Below are 11,116 nucleotides of genomic sequence, written 5' to 3'. Positions count from 1 at the left end.
GATGTGTCGATAGTGAAACTGGTGGTAGATAGGAAATGTAGTTTTATTAGCATGACGTTCTTTTGTGTTAGACTGCAGCTACCACAATTCTATGTATTTTGCACATGACCACAATCTCCTGCTACAGCCATCTACGACCTCCTATCTATTGTGTTGTTGCAGGCTTGTGGCTAGTGTGTGTATTTGAAATCATGGCGGATGAGCAAGAGATTATGTGCAAATTAGAAAACATAAAGGAAATCAGGTAATTATAATTTCAAGCATTAATATGTTTAAATTATTTTTATTTAGGCTATGTATGATAAACAGTTTCCCCAACTGGCGATGTACTGCCGTGGTGCATGCGAGGTAGCAAAATTATACTTTGTAGCTATAGCTTGCTGTTATAGTAACAGTTTTGCAGTAGTCTTGTAAAGGCACGAATCGCCTGGATTCTGTCGGTAATGATAGCTCAGCACTATGCAATGCAAAGTGATAACTAGCTGTGTAAGCTTTCGGTAAGCTGTCGTCAGTTTGGCTAGCTAGCTAGTTAAATTGGCGAAAGCTTACCTAAGTGCATTTGTGTTTTTGACATTGCTGTTCTGATAACTACTAATCTGCAATTGTTGCATTATTTAAGTATTATTTGCGTGGCTATCTTGAAAGACTATTCTCCAAAACAAAGTCAGCAAAGTATAAAACATAGCTGTTCTGTTTCGCGTTCTTTGTTGCATAAACTAGCTTGTTAGATTGCTACTTGTACAATAAATGGTTTGCTGAGATAGCTTTTATATTTTGGAATTGCCTCCATTTGCTGTAGCCAAGTATTCTTTTGGTAGCTAGGATTGCTTCATGAAGTGAACGGGTTGTGTGAATTAATTATGTTTTAAAACATATTTATTATCAAGTGCTGAATGAATAGGGGTTCGAATTGACGTCTATATAGCTAGACTGACAGCTAATGTTTAATTTTTAATTGTGCTGTCAGCTACGAGCCATAGGAAGGCGCTTCATGGCCAACTCAACAGAGAAATTTGCGGGAGCTCAATTGACCAGCAGGGGACGCTGGCAGACTTTGCCAATGTCGTCAGACTGTGTTCTGTCTTGGAAACAAGACCATTCAACTCAGGTCCAGATTTTATATCAGACCATGGGGCTCATCCATGCATTAGAACAGTGCCTTAAGACAAGTTATATAGTAGTCCAATACATAAACTTAATTTTTGAATTTTAAAAAATTGCTGGTTTTAAAGTACATTACAATGGAAAGTTGATGTCCTTACAGCTGAGTATGATCTCTCACTTGGTATTCTACTACAGAAACAAGACCATTCAAATGGAAAAAATTAAATCCAGGCTGAAGACTGAGTTTGAGGCACTGGAGTCAGAGGAGAAGCACCTGAAGGAGTATAAGCAGGAGATGGACCTGCTGCTGCAGGAGAAGATGGCCCATGTGGAGGAATTGCGTCTCATCCATGCTGACATCAATGTGGTGCGTGATGACAGCCAAGAGGTTCCTGGGAGTTGAAGTCCACTCACAGGGTCTGACCTGCAGGCTGGCTCTGTTTTATTTGTTATATTCTATTACATTAATTTAGCAGATCTTATCCATGGTGAGTCATTGTGAAAAAGATTGTCAATGCATTTAAGTTATGTGAGCAAACATTCCCAGACCAATAAGTATTAGTGCAACACCAAGAAAGCATTAAATATAAGCTGACTTGTACCACCCTAGAACCATAATATATGGTATGTCTAATGCACCATTGCGATTGCAGGTATGCCATCCCGCCAAGTTTCGCCTTGGTCGAGCGGCATGCCCCATGCCTATAGAGCACTGAGAGTTCTTCAGGGTTTCTACAGAAATAACCATTATGACCACAGACTTTCAGCCCTTAAAAACATTCATTTCTGCACCTTCTGACCTCATTTCAACAGACAGAATTCACTTTGGGTAGCATTGCTTTGGAATACATCTTTCTTAATTTGTGTGAGCTAAGGTAGCCAACATGGTTCCTTTTAACCGGGCCTAATTTTGAAATCAATACTCTTAATGGCAGGCCAACATTTTGCATGTTTGAATTAATGGCTTGTAGGCAGTGCATTGTATGTGTGAGTAACTTGGCATTTTTGTATGATAAAAGCATGTTTTTCTTCAGATAACATTGTATTAACATAATGCACAATCTGCCATTCACATGGTGCTTCATAGGTACCCCCTCAATGGAGTCCCACAGAGAGACTCCCTCGTCTTTGTTCAGCTTTCTTCATAGCATCAAAAAGAAAGGGACAAACAAATATGTAGCTCTTTTTATGTGTTGTTTTGTTACTTTTTAAAAAATTATTTATTTAGGAACTGCATTCATAAAAGGGGCTGTTCATATGGCTAGGGAAATCCTGTTTCCAGAGGAATTACTATAGATCATGTTATACAAGGATAGTAAGGACCCAGTAATTGTACATGCAAACCCAGTGCCTGCATCAGTCAGTCAGTGCAAGTGTTTAAAATTATGATTGATCTCCAAGGAGCCATTCTAGTTTGTTTGTTGTTAAAATCACATCTGATAACCACATCACCTTGTTTCTTTAAGATTAGGCAAACTGACTTGTTGTTTTTGTTGTCTTGTGTTGGGCCTAGATGGAGAACACAATTAAGCAGTCGGAGAATGACCTCAACAAGCTGCTGGAGTCTACGAGACGTCTTCACGAGGAGTATAAGCCCCTGAAGGAGCATGTGGATGCTCTGAGGATGACCCTAGGCCTACAGAGACTGCCAGACCTGTGTGAAGAAGAGGAGAAGCTTACACTGGAGTACGTCTTCACCTTGGCACTAATCTTCACTTTCAGGCTTCTGCGGTTTAACCTTATTTTCTGAATCATTTTATTACTTTGTCTATCATTGGTGAAATACGCCTGGATGACACAGGGGATATGTTTTGCTGTTGTGTAACACAAGCTCATTTTTGAAAATATTTCTGCTTTTGGAAAACCTGTGATGCACAGGTTTTGTTCTTTGCAAAATAATAATGTTCAGGATTAAGCACAAACTAGAAAAAGACTGGAGCTCTCTATTTTTATAGATATGTGTTCTGAAAGACTAAGTTGTGAGTTTGACATCCATTTCAGAAACATTACACAGAAATGTGTGTACCACATACTGTAATTACTAAATAAATCTCATTTCTGTACAGAAGATGCTTTTCTGTTAACGTTGATGAACTAAGTAAGTGTGGATGTCTTCTGTCTGAAGTCTTGTGGCTTCTCAAGTAAAAGGCGTGTGCTTTTCTTTGTAATGAAAATGTAATGTTCTCTGGCCTCTTGGTTGTCCAGCTACTTTGAGAAGCAGAAGGCAGAGTGGCAGACAGAGCCCCCAGAGCCCCCTATTCCAGAGTCTCTAGCTGCGGCAGCAGCAGCTGCTCAACAGCTCCAGGTTGCCAGGAAACAAGATGCCCGACAGACTGCCACTTTCCGACAGCAACCTCCACCAATGAAGGTGAGTGGTCATTGTTAGCACTATATGAGGTCAAACCAGGACAGTCAGAAATCACATTGGCAGCTTCATTTTACAGTCCTGTATCTTAATAGGTCACCCTTGTTTGACAGAATCCCTTTATGTTTTTACTGATATGTTATACTGACCAGAAAATACTAATAGCTAGCTTTCCATGACTGCAAGTCTGCTCTTGTATGCTATATTGGTTCAAAACCACAATGTGTTTTTCACTCGAAATGTGTTTCTTGGTTTGTGAAGGATTGTGGACTTTAGATAAAAAGATGTGTGGTACAGTTTGATTTTTGGGAGTCTAGTGCAGTGATTATTAGGTGTGGGTTATGTGTGGAGAAAAACACGTTCTGGTTTTTAAAAGACAAATGGTACCTTTGGGACATGGAACATTATACAATTAATTTGCTGTTCAATAGTGCAATTGCTGCTTAAACGGATATGGTTATTACATCAGAAAAGGCCTGTTTCAAATGTTGTTTTTGGTGTCTATGAGCTTTACTGTAGGAGAGCAAACCATCAATTGTGCACAGTCTGTCACATTCAGATAATGGGATTTGAGATGATAAGCTTTTTTTCCTGTTCCGAATATATTTTAATTCAATTTGTTATTATTTCCTAACCATTTGTTCATAAAGTAATGTTTGTACTTTTCATTAAAAAGTACTCCTAAAACTACTTGATGTTAGTTGCTTTGAGTTCTTTTTCATATTTTATCTGTATGTGTCTCTGAATCTGTTTGTGTTGACAAGAGAAGAGTCAGTAAGATATTTTGGTAAGATTAGAGAACCTCAAATTCAAATGTGATCAGCGCTATTTAACTACCGCACTGTGCACTTCTTGTGCTTGGGATTTGTTGAAAGAATGAAAGTGTGGTGAGGTGTATTTGTCTGCTAATCAGTTTGAATGGGAAAAGTAAGGCTGTTTTAATGATGAAAGGTTGTGCATCACGACTTCTTTTCTGTGCTGTAAGCACAACTGCAAGAACACACTGTGAAATCCTTCAGCTACTGTAGAAATACATTGCATGCAGTACAGCTGTATATACTTGATAAAGCACAACTGCAAGAACACACTGTGAAATCCTTCAGCTACTGTAGAAATACATTGCATGCAGTACAGCTGTATATACTTGATAAAGGTAAAAAGGGCTCACTCTGAGAAGTAAATTGCGGTCACCATTTGCTCCTATGTCAATATGACGTGCATACAAACTTAAGGTCAAAAACTGTATAATATTGCCTTGTATTATTTCTTGTAATCTGAAATGTGCTCTTATAAATTAGAAAAGCAAAATGGTAATGTTGAAAAAAACAACATTCTTAATGACAAAAATATCCAACTTTTTTTAGGCATGTCTGTCTTGTCACCAACAAATCCACCGGAATGCCCCCATATGTCCGCTCTGCAAGGCCAAAAGTCGCTCCAGAAATCCGAAGAAACCTAAGAGGAAGCCAGATGAATAAATGGGTACTGAACCAAACCTCTGTTTGGTGAAATTGGTTTGCTGTGTTACGTTATACACATACCCTTTTCTTTGTGTAGTTACATAAGCACAAACGAGAAGTTTAGGTTTGAGAAAGGGAAGTGGCTTTTTTAGTGTTTTCTTTTCAGAAACACATGTAACTTCCATACTTTTTAAAGGACACTCAGGGTGGTTCTGTAAAAAAGAACAACCAAGAATAAGTTTCAGCTGCAATGTACCAAGTGTTTCAGTGAACCTTGTAAGGCCTTTTGGACATTTGCGTGTGCTTTAAATTGCGAATCACAGTTTTGTTTTGAAACTTTTAAAATTTGTTTTTAATTTTCCAATTGCTAGTGCATGTAAAGATGCTATTTCTATTTTGTCATAGAATACAAAATAGTTTCAATTTCTGCTCAAAGTTTCAAGACTGTTCAGTACTAATATTTATTTTGCCAGTGTTCTGTGTGTGTGTATATATATATATATATATATATATATATATATATAAATATATAGCTCCATAATGTTTGGGACAAAGGCATATTTTTTGGCTTTGTAATCCACAAATTATTTGCAATCAAATAATTGACATGTGGTTAAAAATTCTCTGCTTTTATTAAAGGGTATTTTTTAAATACATTTTGGTTTCACCATGTAGAAATGTCAGCTTTTTTAAACATAGTCCCCCCCATCATTCCAGGGCACCATAATGTTTGGGACAAATGGCTTCACAGGTGTTTCTGATTAGTCAGGTGTGTTAATTTGCTTCCTTAGTGCAGGAATAAGCTTTCAGTATCTAGTCTTGATTTCTATGCCGTTTAATGCCTTTGGAATCTGTTGTTTGTGTTTGTCAACACGAAGACCAGAGTTGAACCAGTGAAAGTCAAGGAAGCCATTATGAGGCTAAGAAGAAAGAAAAAACAGTCAAACATAGGCCAAATCTAAGGCTTACCAAAATAAACAGTTTGGAACATCCTTTTGAAGAAAGAGAGCATTGGTGAGCTTAGTAACCACAAAGAGCCTGGTAGACCAAGATAGACCTCTACTGTTGATGACTGAAGAGTTCTCACCATAATGAAGAAAGAACCCAATCACCTGTCCAATAGATCAGAAACAGTCTTCAGGTGGCAGGAGTGGATGTATCAGTGATTATTGTCCACTGAAGACTTCACAAACATAGCTATAGAGGCTACGCTATAAGATGCAAACCAAAGCTGCAAAAACCAAAATGGCCGGGTTAAATTTTAAGAAGTAGTACCTAAATGAGCCTGCAGAATTGTAGAAAAAGGTCTTGTGGGGGGATGAGACAAAGATTCACTTGTATCAGAGTGATGATAAGAGCAAAGTATGGAGGCCAACAGGAACTGCCCAAGATCCAAAGCACCCCCCACCTCATTTGTGAAACATGGTGTTGGATGTGTTACGGTTTGGAAGTGTATGGCTGCCACAGGTATTGGCTCACTTGTCTTCATTGATGATGTTACTGCTGATAGCCAATGAAAGTGATCCCAAACATACTGCTAAAGCAACAAAGGTGTCATTCAAAGGCAAAAACTGGAAAAGCTTTGCCAGAGAATGTACTCAGCAAAGACTTCAAGTTGTCATTGCATGCAAAGGATATGCAACAAAATACTAAACATAACTACTATATAATATTAATATGTCCCAAACATTATGGTGCTCTGAAATAGGGGGGACTATGTTTAAAAAGAGCTGTAATTTCTAAAAAATACATGATGCATTCAAAGTGTATAAAATATTCTTAAATAAAAGCTGAGAATGTTCTCTTTAACCATGTGAATTGGTTGATTACAAATCATATACACACACACATCATCAACACAATCTCTGTAATCAGTACAGGGACAAAACAGCAAAAATTGTGTCACTGTCCAAATACTTACGGACTGCACTATGAAAACTGGGCTAAAGCATAACTTTGCCGGCTAATTAGCTGGTGCAAGCTCCAGCCTACGTCTTGCCTCAATATGTAGGTCGGTAGCTCACTAGTGAGGCTGTGTGTGCATGATGTTGTTCATATACCCATGAGAAGTTGAGAAATCAATGATGCTAATGCTCCAAAACCTGTTTTGCTTTTAATAGCATTGATATGATTTATAATGTTCATACAGTAAATTTATGACCAAACCATGTTGATTTTCTAGGTTCATTACAAGTAAGCTAACAATACGCAGAAGCCTATCTGTGAAGGCCACATCCCCAGCTGGCCATTTGAAAATGTCCTCCTAGTTTCACTCCAAACATATCACTAAAGCAATATGTGGTTGCCATGCAAGGGTCGATAAAATGCTCAATCAAAAAGACACTATTTATCATTCATTGTGGTAGGAAAAGATGATGAAAACAAATTTGTTTTGCTGGCACCTCTCAACTCCGGAAGGCTACCTGTGTTTGTGGTATATAGGCAAAACCCATCCAGATTGCCTGTTACTGTTCAAACGAAATATGCATTTTCTGAAATGCCAAATATATTTACATTATATTTTACATTTTAGGCATTTAGCAAATACTCCTGTCCAGAGCAATGCAGCTTATATTTTATATACAATCCATCCTGTTGGTTATTTTCTGATCCCGGTGGTATCCTTCTCTGGTATTTAATGTATGCATAATGTCTTCATGTAATTGTGCTCTTTGTGCTTTTTTTAATAAAATAAATGCAGTTTCTGTCAATTAGACTTCTAAAAGACATTATTCTAACAACTAATTCAGTACAAACTGAATCTTCCAGGTTTACAGTATTTCAGTTATCTGTGCTTTGTTTATATCTGTGCTGTGCTCCACTCACCAGGATATGTTGTAATTGTTTCTGAACCTAATAAAATGAATTTGTTTTCATTTTGAAACAGACCACTTAATATTGTTTGTTGCTATGTGTGACAAGATTGCCCTTGGATTTTAAAGGATTAATTTGTATTTGTATTTATAAGTATTAATTTGTATGATTTTTATTTATACTAACCAACTTCATTGGTATGACATTTACCAGCAAATGCCAATTAAAATAGAATAATTATTAAAATATAAAGGTGAAGATTATTCTAATATTTAATAGGTATCCCTTTACCTACATGTAGATGTTTAGCGTGTACTGTTCAAAGTTGCTAATGTGATTTGCATTATTAAGCGTTATTTACTTATGTTAAAAGGGGAATGTTTACCAATAAAAATGAGAGAATGCATTTGTTAAATCTTTTTAAGTCTTTGTCTGTTGAGTCATATCTGTGTTCTGCAGTTGCTCCAATATGTGTTTATTGCATTGTACAGTTGGTTCAACTGTGCTTGTATTCATCATGAACATTTTCCTTTTGACTCCAGTAATGTTATCACATTTTATCACTATGTCATAATTTAACATGTATAACTTTATGTCCATTATGAAGCAAACTTGTTTCATTTTACCAAGTAACTGTAAATTGTACTTGTTTGAAGCTAATGTTTGAGATTTGCTTCCCCTTTACTAAAAAAGGTCTACATAGGAATCTCTGACTATGACCAATTTGTCCAATAAAGATAGTGTACCAGAAGGTGGCAGCAGATTTGATTCTTTGTATGATGAAATCAATGTAAAATATTGAAAAGTTTGAGCTTAGAGATGGCCATAAAATCTGAAGAGGCTTAAATCTGTCCTATCAAATATATATTGTTTCACTATTTTTATTATTGTAGAAAGAAGGTAATATGATAATTGAAGGGCACAACATACATAAAAGATGGTTTAACCCCACGCAAGCCCCCTAATGGCCAGGATGCCATCCATCCTTTATCTATACCTGCTTACCCTGGGCAGGGTCGCAGTGGGGTGCTGGAGCCTATCCCAGTGTGCATTGGGCGAGAGGCAGGACTACACCCTGGACTGGCTGCCAATCTATCACAGGCCACTATGCCAGCGTCCTGAGATTGCTCCTCTCTGACAGTGCTCTTGCAACTAAAATATGAGAGGAAACTACAAACTTTGGCTGTGTTCGAAACTGTATACTTGTGTTCTCTCTAGAGCGTATAGCATGTGTGGATATAAAATGTTCATGTGATTAAGTGTATTTGACTCTAGCAACAAGGCAAGAATGCAAGATTTCATTGAAAGTTATCTTCGTGTTTTTGAGAGGACTAAAAAACAAAGTACGCATTGAAGCAGGCTGTTCCATGCTTTTTACATCTCTGGAATATATGAAAAGGAAAAATGCAATAAGACTTACAGCTGGCTAAGGGCTGCAACATTCTTGGTCCCTACCTGTGACACACTTTGTGTTGTGTTCTCCCTTTTTTCTTTTGTCTCTTTGTTTTCTTCAGTGATCCTCTGCCATTTTACTTTGCATGTTCTCCAGTGTTTTTGCAAATTCTGCATTCATTGGAATGTGCTAAATGCTAATGTTAATTATTTTACAGAGAAGTGCGTCACGGCTTTTCCACATATGTCAATCAAAGAATGATTTATACCTAATAATATATGTTACCCCAAGTACCAGATTTATCAAATATTTAAGAACTGTAAAACTAAAAGATACATTACATTACAAGCAAGATATGCTGAAAGCATTGATGGTAGCAGTATTAAATTTCAAATATACAAATATAGTTCTGCAATGCAATAAATTATCATAACTTAAATAATTACTTTTGAAGTAATCTACCAATCATTTTTAAAAAGCCCCCTCATGTAAGCAGAATCTATGGGCAAAAAAACAAGGATAGAATAAAAAATATATATCTTTAAGATCATAAGATGAATTTGTGGTGGAGCCTGTTATTTCGCTGCTCAGTGTACTGTGAGGTCCTTTTAGAATTCCTGTTGGGGTCAGAGAGAGTATGTCGCCTACCAAGCTAATGAGAGGCCTGTGGGAATTTAGGCCTTTCATCTCATGCCCAGCCAGTCCTATGAATCTACAGTATGGGTTTATAAACATCTTAATGGATTACAGATTGTTAATCACAGAACTGCTTACCCATTAAACTTGAATAATTAGCAGAATGTTTTCCCAGTGGAACCAAGTTCAGAAGCTGCTTGATCCACGAGCAATGATGTCAAAAGAGAACATGTTTATATTTTAATGTTTCCCATCTAAGTACAGTTTCAGGGGAATCTTAACACACTGTAGACTTTCCAAAGTCTTGATTTAACATATTTGTTGAAATAAATCACACATAAAAATCAGACAGACTACTAAATTTACAGTTCACACTTAAACCGTCTGTTTCTGCGTGTGCAGTTGAATCATTTTCTCCCCTGTGGCACTCTTGTTTCAACACTAAGGAACATCAACATTTCTCTCTCTGAAGGTGTTTCTTAACAACAAAAATCATTAAAATTGTATTCTGTTCCCTGCCACAGGACTTCATGGGGAAGGTAATCGCAAGTCCTTGAATACTACATTTTATCAGTCAGTTTACATTCGTTTTTATTATGCTATTACACAATAAAACTCATGTAAGTCCCTTTCAAATTCAATAATATTAATTCATTACAGTGAATAATTTGTTTTAATGTTGTGTCTTCTAATATGAAGAACGGAACTGTTGATCACGACAGCTAAACAGACAAATATAACACTAGGAGGACCTTATATGATTTATTCAAAGTATGAGGGACTATGCTAAAATGCATACCCTTAAATCTGTTAGAGTATTAAATCTGATTAGCACTACATACATAAGAAATAATGCATTTAAATAGATGATGGTTGAGAGAAACAGATGACCCTCCCATTGCCTGTTTTTGTGCCATGTGCTTGTCACATCATTGGTGAATCACTTTCCATACCCTCCTTTGCCTGCTTTATTACCCTGTCCCTCACTGTGGAATGTGATACCAGACACCCAGTATACTAAGAGTGGGACAATCAACCTCTCTCTGAGGGAGACTCACTAGAAAACATATGTGAAATGAATGTGGATAAAATAGTTTTGCATCTAGGATGGCTTTTATCCTGGAAATTGTTTAAGCCTTAGGAGTTTAAAATTAAATTTGTGACTGAAAAGCAATGTTCAATATCTGTCTAATAATTATACGGCATTAGTAAATAATTTGTTTAAAAAATGTGTTTATAATTGAATTTGTCTCTTATTGTGACAGATTTTTTAAACTCAAAAAAGTGTCAAAGTGAGTTAAGAAAAAAAGAGGTGAAACAGTTTCTCAGTGTAAATGATGATGA

The 11,116-nt window shown here is 36.7% G+C and overlaps 1 protein-coding gene across 1 annotated transcript; it reads left to right on the top strand.

The window, feature by feature from the left end:
* Positions 1-87: 87 nt before the first annotated feature.
* zc4h2 (zinc finger, C4H2 domain containing) lies at positions 88-8,494 on the top strand. The gene is made up of 5 exons (XM_064350372.1): positions 88-244; positions 1,300-1,471; positions 2,618-2,790; positions 3,310-3,472; positions 4,834-8,494. The coding sequence occupies exons 1-5, from the start codon at positions 105-107 to the stop codon at positions 4,945-4,947; spliced, it is 762 nt and encodes a 253-aa protein (XP_064206442.1). The 5' UTR covers positions 88-104; the 3' UTR covers positions 4,948-8,494.
* Positions 8,495-11,116: the final 2,622 nt, after the last annotated feature.

The sequence above is a fragment of the Anguilla rostrata genome, chromosome 9 (assembly GCF_018555375.3).
Source record: "Anguilla rostrata isolate EN2019 chromosome 9, ASM1855537v3, whole genome shotgun sequence".
Classification (NCBI taxonomy): domain Eukaryota; kingdom Metazoa; phylum Chordata; class Actinopteri; order Anguilliformes; family Anguillidae; genus Anguilla; species Anguilla rostrata.
This window is presented reverse-complemented; position numbering and strand designations above follow the sequence as displayed.

What these genes read in the sequence shown, in the direction of transcription:
- zc4h2 (XM_064350372.1), top strand. Translation starts at nt 105, where the DNA reads ATGACCACAATCTCCTGCTACAGCCATCTACGACCTCCTATCTATTGT. An exon ending in GAAAACATAAAGGAAATCAG is followed by an intron (nt 245 to 1,299) that starts GTAATTATAATT and finishes ATTCTACTACAG; the next exon opens with AAACAAGACCATTCAAATGG. An exon ending in TCCATGCTGACATCAATGTG is followed by an intron (nt 1,472 to 2,617) that starts GTGCGTGATGAC and finishes TGTTGGGCCTAG; the next exon opens with ATGGAGAACACAATTAAGCA.